Source organism: Thermobia domestica, chromosome 7, assembly GCF_964235325.1.
Source record: "Thermobia domestica chromosome 7, izTheDome1.hap1.1, whole genome shotgun sequence".
In the NCBI taxonomy this organism is placed as follows: Eukaryota; Metazoa; Arthropoda; class Insecta; order Zygentoma; family Lepismatidae; genus Thermobia; species Thermobia domestica.
This window is the reverse complement of record NC_137460.1, coordinates 25,047,094-25,071,122: the sequence shown is the minus strand read 5'-3', so window position 1 is coordinate 25,071,122 and position 24,029 is coordinate 25,047,094. Positions and strand designations below refer to the sequence as shown.

The window sequence follows — 24,029 nt, the reverse complement described above, 5'->3', positions numbered from 1 at the left end:
TTTATTTTCATTTAGTTTTCCCCCTTTCCTTTTGTTGTGTATTTTGACACAAAAGGAAACCCGGCCAAACTCTTATTTATAAGATATTTTATTATGATAGTATATATATAGCCCTACCATCTTTTGTTCTTGTTTTCTTATTTTGTGTGTGTGTGTGTGTGTGTGTGTATGTGTGTGAAATAAAGATGGAAGTTTTCCACTATTGGAGGAAAAAGAATAGAACCCAAAAGGGAAGACGAGGAGCAAACTAAATAAATAAATAAATAAATAAACTTGCAGACGAAAAGAATTTAGTTCAGAGGCAATCTTCTGGTTCTTCATAGCATATAGGCCACACCCTTCCATTCTTCCGCAATCTAACAAAGCCATCAAGTCGAAAGCTCTTAGACAACAGAGCTTTCAGAATAAACAGAAAAAAAAGAGAGAGAGGAAAAAATAAAAAAAAAAAAAATAAACAGTCTCTGTTGTCTAGAAGCGGAGAATAGGGACAGAATAAAGGAAGTTTTGTATTTCAAAGAAATATGGTCAAGAATCCGACATTTGATAAAAATGTTTTCTTTTATTTCGCTTTCTTCTTCCTCTTGGGCTCTATGTGAATGCTGTTAAGTTTTTTCGACTTTGCTCATGGTTGCTATTTTAGGAGTTTTCTTACTAAATTTGGTGCTTTTCCTGGCTATCTTGATTGTACGTACTTTTTTTTTTAAGTGAATTATATATTATTTATTTTTTGTCCCAGATTCAAAGAACAATGATGCTCATTCTCCCCAAGGGCTTGGACCAGTCGCATTCAGAAATTTTTGTCGGAAGGGACCCAAAGTTCGAGCGGGTTCAATACTACAAAATGATTAGGGATGGGTAAAACCGTTTTTTTTTTTATAAAAACCGAAAACCGGTTTCTATAAAAACCGAAACCCGAAAACAGACATTTCGGTTTTCTCCAAAACCGGTTCGGTTTTCACCGAAACCGGTTTCGGTTTTCTCCAAAACCGATTCGATTTTTCACCGAAACTGGTTTCGGTGAAAACTTTTCGAAAGCACATAAAACTATTTCTGTGGAAATGGATTCGGTTTCCAGAGAAAAACGAAACACCATTCTGGTCAGAAATAGAACAATTTAAAAAAAAACCGGAATCGGTTTTGAAGAAAACCGAAACCGGTTTCGGTGAAAAACCAAAACCGGTTTTTTTGGAAATTTTCAAAAACCGGTTTCGGGTTTTCTAAAAACCGAAAACCGAAAAACCGGTTTTTGTGCCCACCAGTAAAAATGATACGACTACGACTATATAGTATTGAACCGGTGTTATGCTACACCCAAAAAGACGATAAGTAATTGTTAAAATGAAACGAAATCTATGAGTTTTATGTCCCACAATTATGCCGGTTAGGCTAAAGGAGACGGTGGCGATGAAAAATGAGTAAAATGGTGGAATGAAGAGAGTGGGAGGAAACGGGAGAACCCCGAAGAAACCCACGTACACGGTGTTTGCCCACCACAAAGTTCACTTCACGCGAGCTTGGATCGAACCAGGGACACCAAGCACCAGAGGTGAACGCTCTACCACTGAGCCACCGCGGCCCAATTAATTGTTAAGTACTGCTACCTATGCTATCAGAAAAATATATATATATGGAAATGGATAGATATTATAAGGAGAAAGTACAGAGGAAGGGTAAGATCGCATCTTTATGCTATAGCAATCATTTCTCTACTAAATAAGTATAATTTTATATATATACAAGGGCGCCCATCAGGGGGGCAAGGTGGAGTGCTTGCCCCCTCCTAGAGGAAATTGTACTTGGGAATATCGAAAACCCAATAGAATCTTTACATTAGTTACAGCAAAATTTGAAGCTATATTTGAAACGTCGCTTATACTTGACCCCCCTTGGAAACCAAAACATGGGCGCCCTTGTATATATAAAAAGTATACAAATGTATGTTGAGTTACAAAATTTGGGGGATCCAAACCCAGTGGGCCAACACGTGGGTGCGCACGTCACTTGGGCATAGTCACCCAAATTTACAATTCTCACATCAAATTCATACAATTCTCACATTTACTATTGTCTCGTCCCCTCAAATGTACTTTTCTGCCTCTCAAATTAACCATTATCCAGTTTGATTGTCCATTTTTAAGGATAAATTATGTCCTCCTTAACCTCCTCAGACCTGAGGCTGTGATAGCAGGTAAAAATTTACACGACTGTAATTAAATTGCTCATTCATGATTAAAAAGTAAGAAAATGTGGTCATTTGGTGTATCAATACTGTGGGTGCATCACACAGTAAGGAATCATATTTGATACCTTAGGCCTTAACCAAGCAAATACATGAATTCCTTGCCTCCAAGTTAGATGGGCAGTTGTGCATGTAAATGGTGAAAATAGTAAGAAACAATGTTATGGTAACACGTCTATACAATTTTTGAATTTCGATTACATTCTAAATAAATAAAATAAGTTAAATATTACAATATGCATTTATTGTAATAGTATTCCAATAATAAATCCAGAAAATTAAGCAGTTTTCTTGTTTCTAAAACGTTACACTGAATATTATTAACTATTGTCTTAGTTATAATTTCAAGTTGTCTTCGTATGTTTTACATTTTGTGAAATACAGCAAAGCAATTTCTTCCACTGGTAAAACAGAGGTATATGTGACAAATCGTACAAATGTTAACCCCTTGCAATTTTCCATCCTGCATTTTGACCTACTAGCCTGTGTTTCGGGATTATATTTTGGCATATGTTCTGCATGGCGTATTCTTGCTTGAATATCTTGATAAAAATCTGGCAAGAGCTTGGCTTACCACTGATAGGTATTCGGTCGAATGGTAACGTCTCTTAGAATGTTAGGCAACCAGAGATTCACTTTTATACCACGGGTTGCCTGCTTGTCAGTAATTAAGCCTTGAAGTAGGAACTCACTGTATGGATACGTTGGGTATTATTAATTACCTCATCTGATGACAATTGTGTCATCAAAGTGAAATGCCACAAAGATTTAGCCTTTGCCTCGGGGGAGATCTGACCTCGTACAAAATTCAATTAAAATAGATTAGAGTGCTTACTTTTGGTGTGTGAAGTTCCTAGTTCGATCTCCGACCAAGTAAGTTTGCGGTGGACAACATTGTGCCTGTGAGTTCTTTTAGGGGGTACTCCCAGTTCCTTCCATATTCTCATTCCACCAGTTTTCCATCATCGTTCATTTGCGTTAAGCATCGTCTCAATTAGCCTAAAGGGAGTAATTCTACGACGTTAAGTTGAACGATTTCGTTTTCAAATTTATGAGACAATTAACTCTACTTGAAGTATGTCATAAAAATTGCAGTTCACTTCAAAGGAAGGAAATAAATAATTTCTTCTCGTAAATCAATTAACTAAAAAAAATGAGTAGATATTTCTGTGAACTCTAGAAATTATCTACAAAAAGGTTGAAAATTTAAAATTATTTGCGAAAAAGCAAGCCTTTTGTGTATGTACTCTTAAAAACATATACAAACCATTTTTTCCCAAAACTTTCAATTCTTGTCGATCCCAAGATTCACAGGTCATTTCAGTTAAAGATCTTCCACAACAAAATAATATTAAATATATTTTTTTTAAAAAAGTTGATAAATGAATAATTGAACATAGTAACAGCCTGTTTTAAATATGTTGATTTGTTATTATTATAAGTGACATATTATCTGTACGTTTAATATCGAGAATTATTATCACTCCATATCTGTCAACTATAGTTAACCTAATTAGTAGTTATTATTTTGGACCCATTGCGTCCCCTTGGCAACTTAAGTTGCCACGGCAATTTTTCGTTATAGCGCAAAAATTCATGGATTGGCGTTGCTGGTTTTAACCGTGAAGTTACTTTGGAGTCTGTTTCGTCATAGCATCGTTGCATTTTCTATGTATGATATATTGACGCAAGGTTAGCACTCTTTTTGGCTACAATGTGTTTTGAGGAGAAACACTCAACTGGATTGATTTCAAAGACTCCAGAAGGAAGGATTGAAGGTCTGTAAAGGAGGGATTAATTTGATTTTAATAGTTATGTTTTCGCAGTGTATTTTCTCCCTCAAAATTGTAACTTTCCAAAATGTTCCCTTTTTTGAATATGTATGTGCCATTTGGGAGCTTAAGTTGCTGTCCTAAAAAACAAGAAAAAATAAATATTTTTCAAAAATATTCTCATTTCTATTTTAGAGTACTATTAAGACCAAATAGGCGAAAAGAAACTTTTCAAAATACCACTGGGGAATTCTGGGCACTAATGGGTTAAGGTAAGATCGCTGAAATAACTCTTCTTAATACACTTCATATACTATTCTAATATAGAGTACGTAGTGATTACCGTATCAACTTAGCATTTGAAAGTTTAATTCGAGAATTTTTGAAAGGTTTCCAGTTCTTAAATATGTGTATGATATAGGTCTATTTTATGTAACTAATGAAATGACAATAATATATAAATGTACGTGAATAGTTAAATGTGAATGTCTATAATTATTTAAATCTCAAAACTTATCAAAATGAGTTTAAATAATTATGAATTAGTATGTATTATCTTAGTTTCTTTTTATGATTGATTTGACAGAGCATCAAACATGCTGTTCGTAATCAGAAGTAATTCCATGATTTTCTTGCGTTATTATTAGAAGTAATCGAAACAACTCAAATACCAAGACTAACTATTATCAAAGTGAGACAAATGTATTCACTTCAGTAGTAACAAAATACAAGGCCCATTCAATAAAACTGGAAAAGTTGTATAAAAAAAATACGAAACTTCAACAAAGTTTGTGCTTCTTTGTTGTTTTTTGGTGGTGTCTTAGAAGTATTTATTATCAGATGGACCTGGCACGCCTGCCTTGCGAACGGGATGCTGGGAATCAGTGAAACAAGATGGCGGCACCCTTGCAGGTTTGCACCAACCGGAGCAGCGGAATGTCGTTAGATTTCTGTTAGTTGAAGGGTTGAAACTAATCGAAATTCACCGTCGGATGGCACTAAAATATGGTGAAAGCTGTTTTGAATCGAATACAACTGTACGAGTTTGCAGCTAAGTTCAAACGGGGTATAACAAGTTTTGAAGATTCGCCATGCCTAGGACGCTTTGTCTATGCAATCACGGAGAAAAACCAGGGGCGTCATTTAGGGAGGGCAGGAGGGGGCAATTGCCCCCCCCCAAGAGTTTGAGGAATACATATACTCTAATCTATTGCCTACTAATATACTAGTACAAAACGTGAAAGTCTTATGTCGATGGTAGTCTTGCCCCCCCCAAGTGAAGTCTGAAATGACGCCCCTGAGAAAAACATTGCGGGAGTTCATGAGTTGATACAAAAAAGAGGCGTATTACGGTGAGTGATATTGCAGCAAAGATGAACATTAGTGTCGGGTCAGCCCACCTTATTGTTCATGACGTACTGATGTTCAAGAAAGTGTGTGCGAGGAGGGTTCCAGAACTTTCGACATCAGAAGTGAAAGAAAGAAGAAAGGTGCGTGGATGTGTGCAAGGAGCTTTTGCGTCAGTATGAGGCAGAAGAGAGGCATTTTTCACCGTATTGTAACGAGAAATGATAGTTGGGTGCAGTTTTACGAACCTGAAGGAAAGCGGACTTCAATGGAGTGGCGTCATATTTCATCTCCAAAACCCAAGGAGGTGTGAACGGAAAGAAGTGTTGGTAAAGTGGTGAAAACCTGCAAAATTGCCACCACCTTGTTCCACTGATTCCCAGCATCCCGTTCGGGAGGCAAATATGCCAGACCCATCTGATAATAAATAGTTTTGCGACACCACCAAAAAATAACAAAGAAACACAAACTTTGTCAAAGTTTTGTATTTTTTGTACAACTTCTCTGGTTATGTATTGAATGAACCTTGTATATAGTAAGTACACTTAAGGCAATAATATTTTGATCCAAATTATGATAAGGGGTGGCTCAGTGGAAAGAGCGTTCACCTCCGGTGCTTGGGGTCCCTGGTTCGATCCCAGCTGGCGCTCTGTGGACTTTGTGGTGGACAAACACCGTGCTCGTGGGTTTTCTCGGGGTTCTCCCGTTTCCTCCCACTTTCTTAATTTCACCATTTCACTCATCTCTCATCATCACCGTCTCCTTTAGCTTAACTGGCATAATCGTGGGACGTAAAACTCAAAGATTTCATTTCATTTTCTCCAAATTATGATATACAAGTTAACTGAATTGTGTTTATTAATTACCTGCTGCAGTAGATACATGTATAGTTCAATGATGCTGATGTGCTCGTGAGAAATGTCACTTTTATTCATTTCTTTTCCTAACCGATTGTTTCTGGTTGTTTCAGAAAATTAATTTGTCAGGTTAAATAGCTTTCTAGATCTCCTTGGTGAAGAACAGGTACAAAGAATGGCAAAGACTACATAACGAGGAACTTTATAATTGATACCGTTCGCCTAACATGATCAGGGTCATAAAACCTATGATAACATTATCAGGATAAGCAGGTCATGTAACGAGAATGGAAGAAAGTAGGAACGCTTTCTAAAGTAACTAAAACTCAATTAGAAAGAGACCATTAGGAAGACCTAGAACATCCAGATGGGAAGACAATATTAATATGAATCTCGTAGAAATAGGAATACTAAATAGAAATTGGATCCAGTTGGTTAAGGACAGAAGTCAATGGAGAGCTTCTGTGAACATACAGCATTGAACATTCGGGTTCTATAGGCATGCAATTAGTTAGTTACATCTTCGTTTTTTTTTTCCTTTTTTTCATTTCAGAGATAACAGCAACAACTTATTTGGTTAGCAAATCTTTTTGTGTACTCAACTAAGTAATCTAAACTTCAGAGTACAGCAGGCACACACTTAGAAATTTTTGTTGAATGGGGTCAAAGCTTTACAAGCCACTTCGTCTATGTGGTTTTGAAGGGTATTATTCTGCACTCAAAAATACCATACAATAATTCTACTCATATTTTCAGGAAAAAATACAGAACTAGATTGTTTTTATAAGGGAAAAACTACAGATGATGTAAGATCAAATTTTCATGCTATATCAATCATTTCCCTGTTAAACAAAAATAGTTTTATTGGGAAAGTGTATAAATGTATGTTGAGTTAGGAAAGTTTTGGGGTATCCGGTCTCGGTGGACCCCTTCGTGGGTGCGCCACTACACTGAGAGATTTGATCTTGCTCGATTATCTTCTCCAAGGGTTACCCAACTAAAAGAAAGCTCGATTCTCATATTTCTCACGCAAGCGACATATGTCTCTCTCATTTTGTTGAAAGTTGTTGGCAAGTACACAAGCAATAGTATATATTCACCAACAAAAGTCTTTCATTCAGTTGGCAACATTGTCTTTGATCTGAGAAGAACTAAAGAAAGATCTAAAAGGGTGCATTTGTGGCGAAGATTTCTTTTCCTAAAAACACTGAAAGCCAATGGGATAAAGCACCAAAGAAAGAAAGAAAGAAAGAAAATAAGCTAAAACCTCGAAAGAGAAAAAAGTTTCTCCATTTTTCCGAAGACTGAGCGCCCGTTGCAGGTCTAATCGACAAAGAAAAGAACCCTTCTTGCTTGGTCTGAAGAAAAGACTAGCAGCGCAAGGGGGGGGACAAACAACCTCCTCCCCCCACTTTCATCCCATTCTCTCGTACACGTACTTTTCTGGGAGATCCATTACGAGCCGTCTTTTGTTGCTAATAGGGTGATATCATTACTGCATTCTCTGGAACATAGTTTCGCTCTAATTGTAACTTGCTTCCAAAGTCGAGGATAATGGACAACGGCCACTCGTGACCAGTCAACACTCAACATCAGATTTACGCCCTTCAGCAGTCTTTTATTTTATTTTTTTCTTTCTTTTTCCTTTTCCTTCTATATAGAAAAACCTCCATGTTTGACTTGAATGCGCAATGGACAAAGTAAGTAGGGGTGAAAAGCTGCTCTGCTCTGTATGCGGAAACAATACCAAGATATAATCCATTGTTGGTTTCCTTTGATCAATATCTTTCTCCTCTTCACTACCCCCATTACTTTTCCCCCTTACTACTTGCTCTCGCGAATTCCCTTACAATACATTTCTTCGATGTCATTCTTACTGTGTTTTTTTTATCAGTTCGGTTACAAAGGTTACTCAAATAGTTATATAGAAGGGGCGTTCAAGTCAAACCGGAACCTTAAATTTTATAGGTATAAAAAAAGGATACTAACGTGGTGGTATTATATGCAGAAATAAGTGGCAAATGTGTAGTATTACTGATACATGGCGCACATGGCCAATCTTGCGATCGGTAGTCAAAATGGCAGGCAACAATGTTAGTACATGCATCGTACCACGTACAACATGTGATGACAAAGTTTATTGCAAACGAAAGCAGAAAACCAGTTAATAAGTTCAGAAAACTTCGAGCTCTGTACAGTGATGAGACAGCCATAGTAAAACATTTAAATTATGTAAAAATATGTCAGTGATTCCGAGAGTATTGGTTCTCAGCAGTCATTCCTGTGAACATTCAGCACGTAAATCGCCTAATTCCGGGATGATTGCACATAACTTGTCGTCGAATTGAACAAAAGATGAATCTTTCTGTGCGAAATGGTAACACAGTAATGAATCAGGGTTTCCTAGGTGATTCATGTGCACTAAAATATCTTTCTATGATAATTTCCAGGTATTAATTAAAAGATGGGTTAAGTATATAAGTGTAGCAGGGAGTATATGTAACATATCACTCTTCTCGTTCAGTTACCTGGTAACTGGCGAGAAATGTTTAAGAAATATGAAGTTGGTAACGTCGGTGATGACTGACCTCCAATGACGTTTCGGCTTCGTCTACACTCAACAAAATCAAACTGAGTTCACTTGAAATAGCGATATTGAAGCGTAACGATGTTAAAGAACGCAGCTGTACCGTCCATATGTTTTTCTGACTCCGGAGAACATTTCAGATCCAATTACGTAAAAGAGTTCCATATGGGCTCGAACTCTTGAGCCAAAATCAAAATTTTAAGAGAATCCAGTTATTATAACTTATGACAAAATACGATGAGCGCGTGCCACATTTTAAAGATGTCGTCCAAGAAAGCAAGCAAGTTACCTGCTGTTCCTAATTACCCAGCTATACATAAACAAGGCAAACCCGTAAGTGCAGGAGAAACGCAAATACTTTATCAAGCAATATCAATATTGTTTATTCACTTGAAGAAAATTAAGACCTACTACTTTTACTTCTCATACACTGAGAAAAAAACTGTAGGTGGCGTACTTAAAGAGATAGGTGACATGCGTAATTCCTTTAGTTTTTGGACTTAACGTACAGCAGACTGAACGTATAAGTGTTCCATCTATACGTACTTTCAGTATGAAACAATGTAGGGGGTCAGGATCTCACATACAAATGGACGTATATAACATATAGCTGATGAAGGTAACATAAGTATATGCATGTGGTATAGGGAAAACTGTTAGATGTCAGATATCCTGCAACGGCATGATGTAACAACTAAGGGCAGTGCCTATGTAGCATACGGATAACGTATGCTCCGTATTGATTTCTAAAGTAAGCAAGAGGATACCGTATATTTGTACAATATACGCTGCCCGGAGAACGGATTTTTCTCTGTGTAGGATAGAATGTGTACACTAAATATTTACAGGAGCGACATTTCAGATTTTGCTTGGGGGAGGGGGCAAGACCCCTTGACATAAGTAAAATTTCGCGTTTTTCACTGATTTACTACTATTCTATTAATAAAATCTACATAAACCTCCAACTCAGGGGAGGCAATTGCCCCTCCCTGCTGCCTCTAAATGACGCCCCTGAATATTTATATACTCATTCCGTACGACTGAAGTTATCATTTGTACACTGAAAAAATGACTTTGTCAGGGATACCAAATTTGGTCAAGGCATTTGGTCACTTTTTTGGTTAGTTTAACCAAAATTTGGTCATTTATACCAAAAGTGTTGGGTCATGAACACTGTATTTTTTGGTCAGAACATTTGGTTGATAAATTTGGTTATGTCAACCAAATCTTAAGTGATTTGGTTTTCCTGACCAAAGTGTTTAGTTACAGTCACATGTATCGAGTTGACTTCTGGGTAATCTTTGTGGAAGCTATCAGCGGTTTGAGCGTATGAAAGTGAGAAATAAAAGTGAACATTGAACAGCAAAAAATGAATATTTTAAGTGTGTGATTAATTATGTAAATCAAGGTAAGCTTACTTTTTTTGTGTGTATATTACTTTACTGTTATTTAATGTGTATTGGTTAGTTAAGTGGCCGTAAATTTGGCTAACAAGTAGGCCTTTATATACAGATGAAGCGGGCAAATTCCATTGACGACACTAGGACACGGAGCAAAATTGTAGGGGCAAGGTTTGCTATTCCTCCACTAGAAACTTCCGGAAAGGGATAAATAAAGTAGCATTAACACCAGAAGTTTGCAAAATAAACTGGTGCACAGTTTACATATACACAAAATCTAAAATATACGGAACAAATAAGAAGTATTTTTAGTTTCTTCCCCAGATCACTTGGTAGTGGTGACCATTCATAATTTCAAACTGTGATGTAGTCATGAATATAAATTCAGTGTGAACGTATGGCATAAAAACTACAGTGCATAAAGCACGAACCAACTTGTGCTAAGTGGACACTATAAAGCACGAATGCTATCTAACCGAGTCAGTACAGGAGCCCAGCAGAGGTGCCTGCGTTAGTAACGGGTTGCCTCTGTAGGGGTCAGATGCTTCAGTGACGATGGACATTCGTATAAACGAGGTAATTAACAACGATTCACTCTAAGTGACAGTACCGGCTTCGGAGTCATCGATGGATTTGGGGAAGATACTAAATGTCATCCGAAATATGAAGCATAATTTTGAAAGAACTTTTCATGTGGAATCCAAATATTTGAATCTTTACTTGTGAGATCGATATTTCCTGAGAAATATGTTAATAAAAGCGTGCAAGTTAACTTTTGGCACACTACTGGAAATAATTGTCGAAAACATATAATTTTCACTGATCTGTAAAAGATTTGCAATGGGCGACATGAAAATATCTCACTTGGTATAGATAAAATCCAAGGGGGGCCACCAGAAGTAATTGTTGAAAAATCACAATTCTTTTACGATTTGCGTATAAATACAACTTTCGGATTATGGGTTAAATCTACAGTGCAAGAAAAGAAAAAAAACTTGTCATAGGTGGCCACTTAAAAGCACGAAGGCTATCTAAGCGAGTCAGGATAGGGCAAAGGTTGTGAGCCCACGCGGCAGCGCAGGGGGCGTCCAAAGGGAGAAGGCGCATCAGTGATGGTGGGTATACGCAAAAGCAAGGGTAGTGAAAAGAGGTGGGTTTTTGAAATGATACGAGTTTCATTCTCACTCGTCATGGTTTCATACTAGTAACCCTCCACTTGTAAACATAAAATTCAGCTTCTGTGCACTGTCATATTTTTGTAAATTTTACAAAATTGTGGTTCTGTAAACTGAACCAGTATCAAATAAAATATTTGAGTGTATACTTTAACTTCATTAGGTATGCGGAAAATATAGCATTCTTCAAAATATTTGGATAATATTGTATTATCTCCTAAAAATAACTCTGTGGCTCGGACCAAAACGACCAATATCAGATATTATTGAAATTCTACACAAAAAAGAAAAAAATAGATTCAAATTACAAAATTGCAAGAATCTGTCGGGTTACGTTTGCGAGAAATAATCAACAAATATAGTGAACCAATATTTTCCAATTAGTGTTCCCTGACCCATATAGGTCCTTTCATTGTTTAGAAGAGTTGTAAATAGTGACCTTGACTTGTTTGTATATACTGTATGATGTACGCATATATCATAAACACCTGAACTTATATGAACTTTGGAGTTTGTCCATTTCCCCTTGACGAATTTCTGCGTATGCCACTAGTATGTCTGTTACGAGGAATAATATCCAAGGTGATGAAGGTCTACAGAACTCGTGGCAAAATAAAGTCTGCGAAGTTATATTGGGTGGACCAGCATTCTACCATTTATACAATCATTCCCTTCCATTAATCGCCCGTTACCTCTGACATGAAAGGCACATACGTAGTGCATGAAGCGAATTATTTTGTGGAGAAGGGCCGCGGTGATACAGTGGTAGAGCGTTCACCTCTGGTGCATGGGGTCTCTGGTTCGCTCTCAGCTCGCGTCAAATGAACTTTGGGGTAGAAAACTCCGTGAGCGTAGCTTTCCTCGGGGATATTCTGTTCCCTCCCACTTTCTTTATTTCACCATTTCATTCGTTTCTCATCAAAACCACCTCCTTTAGCCTCCATGGCATAAGCATGTTACGTAAACCTGAAAGATTTCATTTCATTTTGTGGAGATTCCATTAGTTCTTTTCGACGGTGGGAATCATTTAACGCAGATAAGTGGAACCGTACCATGAAGTACACACGGTTGATGACCTTTTGCTTTAAAGTTTCCTTATTTGTACTTTAAAAAATGGTTTAGAACTTTAAAAAGGTAGATGTATATTTTCATCCAACCTATACGTTACATATGTACTAACTTCCCATTTGCATGGTTAAGAATATCTTGCTTTGTTTACCATTTTCGTTAGAAAAAAATTCCCATGACTTTTGCGATAAATCTCGTATTATTTTCAGTTTAGTACCTATACAAACAGTATGTGGTAATTTCTACCAAATGTTTTGGTCAAATTCACTAAATGCAGATTTAGTATTTATAACAAAACTAGCAGCGTTCACCCCGCTTCGCTGGGGTCACCCCGGAACGCAATAAACTTTGTTACTTAGATAATTTTTACTTTTTCGCTTTCAAGTGATATGATAAAAACCATAGAAGATTGCAGTAAATGTTAACATTATATCGCCTGTCATTTATGTTAACCCGCCGAGTGACACGGTCATGTGGGTTGCATATAAATACGGTTAGATTTAGCTATGATGAGCTAACAAAGGATTTGTACGTTATGGACACTTGAATGGTCAATTATCTCAAGACACTGGTAATTGAAAATTAAAGTGATATGACAAAAACCATCTAGGGTCCAAATCTTAATAACCCCCCAAAAATGAAAGAAATTGGTTCAGCCGTATTAGCGTGATGAGCTAACAAAGGATTTGTACGTTCTCTTTTATATATATAGATTATTTAGTTTCAAGAACCAAATCTGGCTCATTTTAACCAATTTTTTGGTATTCCCAACCAAATCCTACTTATTTGGTCAATATTTGGTCAAAATTACCAATTACTGGTAACAAAATACCAAGTTCCTGCAACCAAACAGATCGTAACCAAATAATTTCGTGCTGGTGACCAAACGTTTGGTTGGCGCTATATTGACCAAATGATTTGGTCACCAGCATCTATTTTTTGGTCAATCTGACCATACCTTTTTGCAGTGTATGTTTGCACGCTATATAATATGAGAAAGCACATCGAGAAATTGAACTTAACGGGGGGAAAGAATAATCTGTTTTCATGAATTAGCGTAATGATTTAGGTAATAGATGAAAAAAAAATAATAATTTCCCATACTGATAAATATATTTGCTGTTACACACCAACGGCATCATTTAATCTTTCAGTTGACAATATTGACATAAATACTGCGATTTCATCTGTAATCACAAGTATACGAAACAATTTTCCTCTTTTCACCAATCAGCAAACACTCGTGCGCGTAGTGATACAACATCCAGACTGTAAAGGATTATGAAAATCGCTTTTGACTTTCCTTTTTTTTTTTTTTTCTTTCTAGAATTTCAGCTGATGTCGACAACGTACTTCGAAGAAATGTTGCGGAGCGTGGTAAGTATAATAATATCTGTAAAATGCTTGTTTATTTTCAGTGAACTTTAAAAGTTCGTTACTGAATTCTCTATCTCTATGTGTGTGTGTGGAGTGTTATTTGTTAATTTTTTTTTTTTTTTTTTTTTTTTTTAAATTTCAGCTCTCCATTCGATAGAGCGTCAAAAACTATCTGAAAGAAGTGATTAAACTCTTCGCGTCTCTCTTACCGTTCCCGAGATGTTAGCAAAAAAAAAAAAAATATTTTGGGAGATTTAAGGAGCTATATCTCGGGAACCTTAAGTCATAGAAAGAAAATATTAGTTTTCATCAATATCTAAGAGGATGGTAAACATTTTGGTACCAAATAGTAACCGGTAGCCACTGGTCAACTATCATCTTTCCCCAGATATTGACCAAAAAAGTTCAGGTTTCGGGAGATTTAAGGAGCCATATCTTGGGAACAATAAGTCATAGAGAGGTAATATTTTGCAAATTTTTCAACTTTGAACCCTTCATTTCTTTCTTTTTCTAAATTATTTTGATACTGAACGTAATAATAATAATAATAATAATAATAATAATAATAATAATAATAATAATAATAATAATAATAATAATAATAATAATAATAATAATAAAAAATATACAGGGTGGCCCAAAATTAGATAGACAGTACCGTACTGATTAGCTCATTTAATTTTATATTAGTTCTTATTGTTATCCATCAGGTAGACTTAGTTGCTTTATTATTTGTTCTTAATGTGTTTTCACTTACATATTAAGCTCGGAAGAGCCAAAGCAAATAAACTCATAAACTAGAATGTTATACTTGATCAATACAGGGATGTATACCTACTTTTGCGCCACCCTGTATATAATTAATACGTATAATTTAGAATTTCACTTTGATAAGCTTTTAGTCTATAACACCATGTTAATAGTTAGTTAGTAAGGCGGCATGATGGAAAAAAGAGGAAGATTTCCTCTAAAACTGGCCATATTATCCTAAAAGGACATAATTTTGGAGTACATCATACTGCTCAAAAACATAATTTACAAAAAATTAGGCTGGAACGATCACTCTACTCTAAACTTAAATCTTGCAGATCGTTAAAATAGCTTTTTGTGTTGGTTAGGGATGCGTACGAGACAGCATTTTCCTGTGAGAAAAAATTCGAGTCGAGACGTCACTTTTACAGCACATTTTCGAGACAAGACAGCCTCAAATCTTGTCTTATGCGCATCCCTAGTGTTGATATATCAATTTCATTTTGAAATAAAATAAAATATAGTAGATGTTATCAGGGATTCGTAAGATACGGTATACTGTTCTTGGCAAATAGTTTGAATTTCCCAACCTCCTTTACTCTCCTTAGAACACGTATTTCGAAAACAAATGTACAGAAATATGTTATTTTTGTTTCGATGCTTTTTTCTGTTTGTTCGTTAACAGTCAAACCTTGTGGCTTACATTTTACACACTGCTACACTAGTGAGAGAGCTTGAATGTTATATAAAACGTACACTCAACAACAATTTCCAGATAATTTTCTCTGAGCTTATATTTTCCCCGTAAAATTAATTACTTACAAGTTAGAAATAAGTGCCGTGCGCCTGATGCTTATACAACCCGAAATCGCACAACAGCTTGGCTGGTTATATACAACTAGGCGTTTGGTTAACTCAAAAATATGATTATTTAATATTTTTATCCTTTTGCAAAAAATTTGAATGAACCCTTGTAAGCTTTGTAAAATGTTTTTAGAAAGTAATATATTTAAGCTTACTCATTGAAATCATGAAGGATTTTAAAGTTAAGAAAATTATGAGTAAAGAGTTGCTTTCGGGATATTGAATAAATGCTGAAATGTAAATAATAACCGTAAGAAAAACTTTTTGAAAATAACGTTTTTAAAGAATTACACTAAAAAGAAGAAAATAATAAATTGCACTAAAAAAGAAAAATATTTATTTCAAATGAAGAAACCAAGACCAAAACAATGGGCGCAAGTCTTTATCTTTAGGCAATTTACCCACCGCCGGATTTACCACTAGACCACAGATTCGAGGCCAGAGGTGCACGTTGGACGAAAATTTAATAAGAAAATCAAAAAATTGCAAAAGTGAAATAATAATAATAATAATAATAATAATAATAATAATAATAATAATAATAATAATAATAATAATAATAATAATAATAATAATAATAATAATAATAATAATAATAATAAACATGATTAAAATAAACGCATTTTCTTATTCTATTTCATATGTTTTTCATTTCATCACTTTCTTTTTCATTTTCATGATACAGTTTCTTCTTAGGCAATATCCCAACCAGTTTCTCTTCCTCTGCTCAATAATATCTAAAATTGTTATTTCTCACCCACCATTTCTAACACCCTCTCATTCGTTTTCCTGTAGACCCAATTAATTCTTTCAATTCTTCTCCACACCCATATTTTGAAAGATTCTAGCCGTTCTTTATAATTTTTGAGTAATGCTCATGTTTCTGACCAACACAGCACAACACCCCACACGAAGCATTTTATGAATCTTTTTCTCAACTCTTTCTTCAAGATTCCACAAAACAAACTTTTCTTCATCCTAAAAGTTTCTTTCGCCATTCTTATCCTTGCTTTTATTTCACGTTCTCACTTCATCTCATTACTAAGAATACTACCTAGATATCGAAAGCTATTTGTCTGTTCTATTTTCTCTCCTATTTTCTCCTACTTTTATATTTGACACAGACTTCTCTGTTCCAATCATCATTGCTTTTGTCTTTCTAACATTTATTTTCATTCTGTATTCTTCACAATTCTTTCTCAAGTTTTCTAACATCTTATTGATTTTCTTTTTAAGATTCTGCAACAAGCACCATATCATCTGCAAATATTTTGGGGTAATTTTCTAAAAATATTCTCAGATGCTTTTGATTATCTTTCACAAATATATATATATATTTCATTAATAATTTGAGAATATAAACTTATTGTTGTAAAGAAATCTACGAGGGGTAATGATTTTACTCAGAATATTTTCTCAAAACTAATTCTGGTAATTTTGTTCACATTTCATAAATAAATCTTTGATTATCATCTTTAGATCACTATATAACTCATTTGCTCCTGAAAAATTAACGAGGCGTATTTTATTGGTGAGAAGTTCTTTTCTCGGACGATTTCTTGAAAAGCTATTCAGGCGATTTCATAAATAAATATTTCATTAAAATCTTTGAAATGACGCATACTAAATTACTTTTTACGGAAACACCCACAATGGGTAGTTTAATTTTCGGGGTAAATATTTTCTCAAATACTACTTATGCGATTTTGTTGATATTTCAAATATTTCTTTAATAACCCTAAGAAATTGCGTAAGTCATCTCTTATGAAAATTTCGAAAGATGTAGTTTAATTTTGATGGTGACTTTTTTCTCACGTAGTTTTCCGAAAATGTCATAGTTTAATTTCTAATTTCACTCGAAAATGTTTCCTTAATAACTGCAGCATAATATGATTTAGCGTAAGGAATAGAACTGGGAAAATTTAGTGTATTCTCCCGTACCTATATGTATATGTTCAAACTTGTAATATAACATTGATTTGACTCCCTTTTACCCGTTCGATGTTAACGGATTTGCAAATCAAAACAATGGGCTTATTTCGTAGGGTTAGAGGGTGGTATATAACGAGTTTCATTAAATTTGGATAAAGTTTTACAAGTTATCGTGGAAAAAGTAGACCGGCAACTGCCAATCGAATGGAATGGTAGAAACTGGCTACGCTCGAGAAAAACTGTATCATATAGGACAAAATCTAGAATAAAATTACCACACAAAGAAAGAATAAACGTCAATAGATGAGACATACACCAAACAATAGATCTCGTCTAGCTGAACAGAACTATAATGGAGCAGTGCAAATCTTCATGCGTAGCTCTCGAGAAAAACTTTTTTTTTTTTTTTTTTTTTTGTAAACTTAAAATTAGATGTATGATAACCACATTGCCTATTAAGATGGAATCGATAATAAAATGTACCCTGATCAAGCTATTAACGCTGATTAATGCAAGACGATTGTACACTAATTACATAGAGCTTAAAATTATAAATAGATCTAAAACTTAAAATTTTGTTTGGGATAAGCATGGTCAATCAATGATAGACCTCTCACCTCTTGCATTAGATGTTCTTGCTTCAATTCCAGTCTACGTGAGTTCGTGGTGGACAACAGTATATCCAAGGATTTTCTCGTGGTTTTCCGATCTCCTCTCTCATTCTCATTCCACTATTTTCTCCTTCACAATCAGTCAGTTTTATTAATCTTCTCTTTCTTTTAGTCTTCCGATCGTAATCGTGGAATGTAAAACTGCAAGCTTTTATTTCAATTGATTAATTTTGGTTTTACCTTCAAATATCTAGGATCAATGTTAACAGACTAAAAACTACATCTAGGGATGCGCACGAGACGAGTCGAGGCAGAATTTTCCTGACAAAATTCGAGTCGAGACAAGGCTCGTCCAATAGAAAAGTATACATTTTTAGAGTCGAGACATCAGTTTTACAGCACATTTTCGTGACGAGACAGCCACAAATCTTGTCTCGTGCACATCCCTAACTGCATCCACGAAGAAATTAAATGTCTATTGAAAGCAGGGAATTAATGTTATTGCTCAGTTCAAAATCTTTCTTTTCGTTGCGAATTTTGTCGTGGAATTTAAAGCTTAAAATATATAAAACGATAACCTGCCTGTTGTTCTGTATGGTTGCGAAACATGATCGCTTACTCTGAGGGAAGATCGTAGACTGAAAGTATTTGAGAATAAAACCATGAGACAAACATTCGGACCCAGGAGGAATGGGAATGGGAAATGATGGAAACTTCATAACGAGGAACCAGGGTCGTCAAGTCTAGGAGATTCAGGTCATTTTGCCAGAATGGAAGAAAGAAGGGACGCTTTCAAAATTTTAACTCGAAATCCAATAGGAAAACGACTATTCGGAAGACCTAGAAGAAGATGGGGAACAGTGTTAAGATGGACTCCGCAGAAATAGGAATACAAAGTAGAAACTGGATCCAGTTGGCTAAGGACAGAAGTCAATGGGTAGCTGTTGTGAACGCGGCAATAAACCTCCAGGTTTCAAAGGCCATAAGATGAGAAATAGGCGACAGTGAACTGATTCGCAAGTACTTTTATAGAAAATTGAAAAAAAAAAAAAAGACATTTTAATCTTGTTAAATTGATGTACCTCGTTGCCAGTAATAATCGATCAAGAGCTTTTATTTTACTGGAACAGGTTATTTATTTGTGTACTCTACATGTAATAAAAATATCAATAAATAGATGACATCGAACTCATTCTTAAGTACTTTTAGAGAAAATTGAGAGAAATGATTTTTTTATGACGCTAAATGTTTTATCCTCCTGTGCCAGTAATAATCAATCGATGCTTTTCTTCTACCCGAATAAGTTATTTATTTTTGTACTGTACATGTAAGAAAAAACTTATAAGTAGATGACACCAAACTGATTCTCAAGTACTTTTAGAGAAAATTGAGAAAAACTATTTTTATGGCGCTAAAAGATATCTCCTTCGTTGCCACTAACAATCGATCGATAACTTTTATTATATTATCATTTAATTGTGTATTGTACGTGTTAGGAAAAAAGTATCAATAAATAGGTGACAACGATCTGATTCTCAAGTACTTTTAGAAAAAAATAAGGAAAATTATTTTTATGGCTCTAAAAGATATCTCCTTCGTTGCCAGTAACAATCGAAGTACTTTTAGAGAAAATTGAAAAAAAAAACTATATTTTTTTATTGCGCTAAAAGATTTGTCCTTTGTTTACAGTAATAATTGATCAATTTATTAATAAATTTATCGATTATCGATAGATAATTTATCGATAAATTTAGCTTTTATTCTAACAGTGACTTATATATTGCCTGCCTGTAACTAAGGAATAGAAATAACGAAAGAAAGAAAGAATTTATAGTCATGTACTCATTTATTTTTCATTTATTTAGTTCCAACAAATATTACATACAGACAAAATAAAAACATAAATGTAACAAGGAGACTCATTCATTAAAATTCTTCATATGTCGCACCACTTCTTTTTAAACGTGAAGGGAAAAAAAAGAAGTTGGTTTGAATAGTGTCTAGTCACTACGTTAAGTACTTCTCTGACTCAAAATCACTTATTTATTTCATTTCTTAATTTATATCTAATTACAAATGTACAGTGAAGTCTGTCTTCATTCACATTATTTCTCCATTATATTTTATTATAGCTGTATTATATAGTTTTTTTCTTGCTAAAAGCAGCACACAAAACACTGTCGTCTTTTGAAACAACAACAATTATTTCACAATTTCGCCACTTCAATCGCCATCTTGATATTGGATTGGAGAGTTTCTTTCATAAATTTCCATCATTTTTGCAAAACATAATACGAAAAAGCCTATGGTATTTCATCCTGCAACAAATTTTGAAGCACCCTTCATTAATTACAACAATCCAGTAGCAATAGTTTAATAGATAAATGTGCACAAAGCTGCGAGGTGGTGAATCAAATTAAAAGGTACAAATCACTTTCTTTGAAATCCATGTTATTGCTTACTTGGTTGTTTGATACATACATAAATCCAAATTTAGAAATTAATAATAATTACTCTAGTTGCCAGCAATAGTGTATACCTCCTTTCCAATTCTTTTCTCAGTAACTTTGAAATGGATCGACTATTTTGACCATGGTTGCACTACTGTTCAGAGAATTACGATTATTCTGTATCGCGGAAGATCCAACAAAACCGTCCAAATTAGTTAATTCGTTCCAATTATTCATAAAAGAACATGGGAGGCACCTAAACATTTTTTTTGAAACACTGTACGGTTATAGACAAAAGAGAAAATAACAAAATAGGCTATTTTCTTGTCGCAGTCTGTACAACTAGATAGATTTTTGATTGGTTAAGTATTAGTATTAGTATTACAATTAATAAAGCCTATCTATATTCCAACATTTACAAATGATATAAAATAAAATGGAATGTTTTCCTTCTTGTACTTAAATTAAACACACAATATGAGTGCTGTCAGATATCATTACAGTCATTTTTACAAAAAAAAAAAAAAAAAAAAAAAAAAAAAAAAACATATTACGCTTTTAAAGTATCTGAGCTTTTAAACTTAAATTATTTAACTCACTTAAAATGGCTCTAGTTATATACTCACAAAAGAATATCGGAACACTCTAGTATGTTTATGGAATACTTTCAGTGTTGCCAGATTGGACAACAAGTAGTGGATTGGGAGGTTTTTAAAGTATCCTCGCTACCAAAATTTCAAATTAGGCGACACGTTACTTTTGGGCTACTTTGAATTACCTGCAGGCTATAAGTCTTAAGAATGGGCTACTTTTCTTATTTTCATATATGAAATTACAAACTATTAGTTTTATATAATACAATAAAAATTTTGTTTGCCGAATATTATATTCACAACAAACAATAATTTTAGTAAAACTAACTTGTTCGATATTAGTTTAATTCTTGTTCTAGTAGTTTCTAGTCTACAGATCTGACAACACTATACTTTTGTTGAGTTTTTGCTGTTGCAGTATCGCTGGCCGTGTTGATGTGTTACTTAATGTCTAGGCTTATATTACTGTCTTGTGTTACTTAATGTCTACTTAATGTCTAACATAGCAAATTTAATTCTATTACAGATTATAAATATTAACATAATGAGTAAGTGAAGCTACAATAAAAAAAATTCAAAACTTCATGGCTCCCAGGTAAAGATTTTAGTGAAGGAATTAGGGAAGCGAGAAATATGAATGAAAATTCATACTATAAACGTTGTAAAGTAACTGATTTAATGAAACATGTCTCCTTGAAAATCAGAAAAGTCATCCCATTATATATTATCACCGTCTGCCCAGTTCATTCCATACTGGAGTTCTACTGCTCTTGATGTACCATGGATTTTGCCCTAACACACACCATCGCCAACAGTGCGAAACTACGGTCGCCGCCTGACTGTTGCCAACCGAGACATCTAACGTATTTCCAACTCCTGGTATAAATCGATGTGTATGGTTAGTAAAAGTGAATCGCTGGAATTTTTTTTTTTTTTTTTTTTAATATTTGGACAACAAATAGTTAAAATTCTGCTACTTTTAGAGCACAACCTTACTATTTTTTTTATCTTGAGATCTGGCAACACTGAGTATCTTAAGATAAAATACAAACAAAAGTTTTGAACTTTTCTGTTTCTTTTAGAAACTACTAAATATATTACTGTAAATTTCAATGATTGCTGTGTGATCATGGTAAGAACAAATTTCAAAATTTATTGATTGACTGGTTATTTAAAAGAGATTGACGCTCAACCCCTTTTAATTACTTATCAATTAGTCTAACATAGTTCTTAGTTCCTCAAACTGTACATTCTCAATCTGTGTAAGCAGAAAAATACCAAGAAATTAGATTCCTTGAATTTTCAGTTCAGCGTTACAAACAAATGGAAAGTATAGCATAACTGAGTGGCGAATCATAATTGAGTTCATGTTTAGGATTTATATCTACATTTGGAATATAACCAATGATCATTTGGGCACGAAGAAACACTAAAAACAAAATTAAAATTCTATTTTTTTAAAAAAAAGTTTTAATTTTATACTTAATTAAAATTTGTTCACAATATGTTTTCTTTTTTAAGAACCATGTTGTTTAGTAATTTATAAAATAAACGCATATTTGATAAATAGTAGCATTGCAAAACATTAATTACACTCAAATTTGATATTAATGATAAGGAAGCATTTCTCAGAACTTAGGTTGAACTGAAGTTGAAATTGAAATAAGAACCCATAGAGAAGATAAAATATAATAGTTCATATAATTGTGCTGTATATTTCGCTACAATCAACATATTAAAAGGCCTAATCACTACGAAAATAAAATAGCGCTAATTTTACTGTAATTGTATAATATCTTCAAATAGATGAAAAATAATCGAAATATGGAACAAGAGCGCCCTAGACAATATCATTTTGCATGAGATATCGTTATCACGAGTCACCTAGTAGCTTTTAACCATTTAGAAACGGAAAAATAAATGCCGATTTTGTGAATGCCTGGAAATCGAAAGCAGATAAGTGAATCGTGATAACGGTATTTCATGTAAAATAATATTGTCTAGCGAGCTCTTGTTCCATTTTTCGATTATATTTGACCTAATTGAAGATATCACATAATTATTGTAAAATTAGCAGTATTTTAATTTCGTCGTGATGCGGCCTCTTAAAAAGCTCCTAAAGATTAGAACTGTAAAGTCTTAAATTGATATTAATGTAAATTTAAGAAAAGAAAAACGATCCAAAAAATGTAGATTTGTGCTGGAACTGTTGAGGAATTAAAGCGGTTTCCTATCGTCAGTACGGAATGCGGATACAATGATCAGCAATAAAGGTATTGTATTATCACAAAATTCTCCTGAAAGATAATAACTTATATAAATATTATTTCTATTAGTTCATATTTAGTTCTTATCCTCTATATGCACCAGGCCTTTAGCCAAAAAAAATTAGGAATATATGCATTTAACACAAGATGTCACTTTTTTAAAACGTAATTACTTCTTTTCTTGGCTAATAGATGTCGGTGGTGGTGAACTGCTGTTGCTGCAACTGAGGTGTAGCGGATTGTTAGCAAGTGACGTGGAAAGAGGACTCGAGGGGAGTGACGTAGGTAACGAGCCGCCACTGCCACCGGAAAGTCCTGTGTAGTATTGTGATGCTGCAGTCAAGGAAGACAATGTTGACGTCAGAGTTGGAGGCAGAAATACACGAGGAAGCACACTTCTCTGGCCCAGTGCTGCCGCCTGGCGGTAATAGAGATCCATTCCTGAAGAGAAATCAGATAAAATGTTGAATTAAAATAAATCTGCATTTATAAATTGTACAGAAAGTTGCTCACGATAAACACTAGTCGACTTTCACTCTTCCTCCCAAATGACGCATGTACACTCATGTCCAAAATGATTATCACATATCTATTACTGTCTTCTTGTAAGAATAACATTTGATAATGAGTTTGCAGGGTACTTTTAATACTGATATTATGTGTATAATCGGGAAATGTATATTTGTGGTAAATTTCATAGGAAAACAATTATAAATACGAAAATTAGAATGACTAAAACA

The 24,029-nt window shown here is 34.3% G+C and overlaps 1 protein-coding gene and 1 long non-coding RNA gene across 2 annotated transcripts in view; one reads left to right on the top strand and one right to left on the bottom strand.

Moving 5' to 3' along the window:
- The first annotated feature begins 10,084 nt into the window (after positions 1–10,084).
- LOC145689924 (uncharacterized) lies at positions 10,085–23,618 on the top strand. The gene is made up of 3 exons (XR_014132122.1): positions 10,085–10,210; positions 13,773–13,822; positions 23,482–23,618. It is a non-coding gene; the product is annotated as an uncharacterized LOC145689924 (long non-coding RNA).
- Positions 19,817–24,029, bottom strand: part of LOC145689923 (barH-like 2 homeobox protein) — a 142,275-nt gene continuing 138,062 nt past the window's right edge. Inside the window, exon 4 of the mRNA XM_081764278.1 lies at positions 19,817–23,730. Within this exon, the coding sequence (XP_081620404.1) occupies positions 23,459–23,730 (272 nt within the window). The 3' untranslated portion in view covers positions 19,817–23,458. The remainder of the gene's footprint in view (positions 23,731–24,029) is intronic.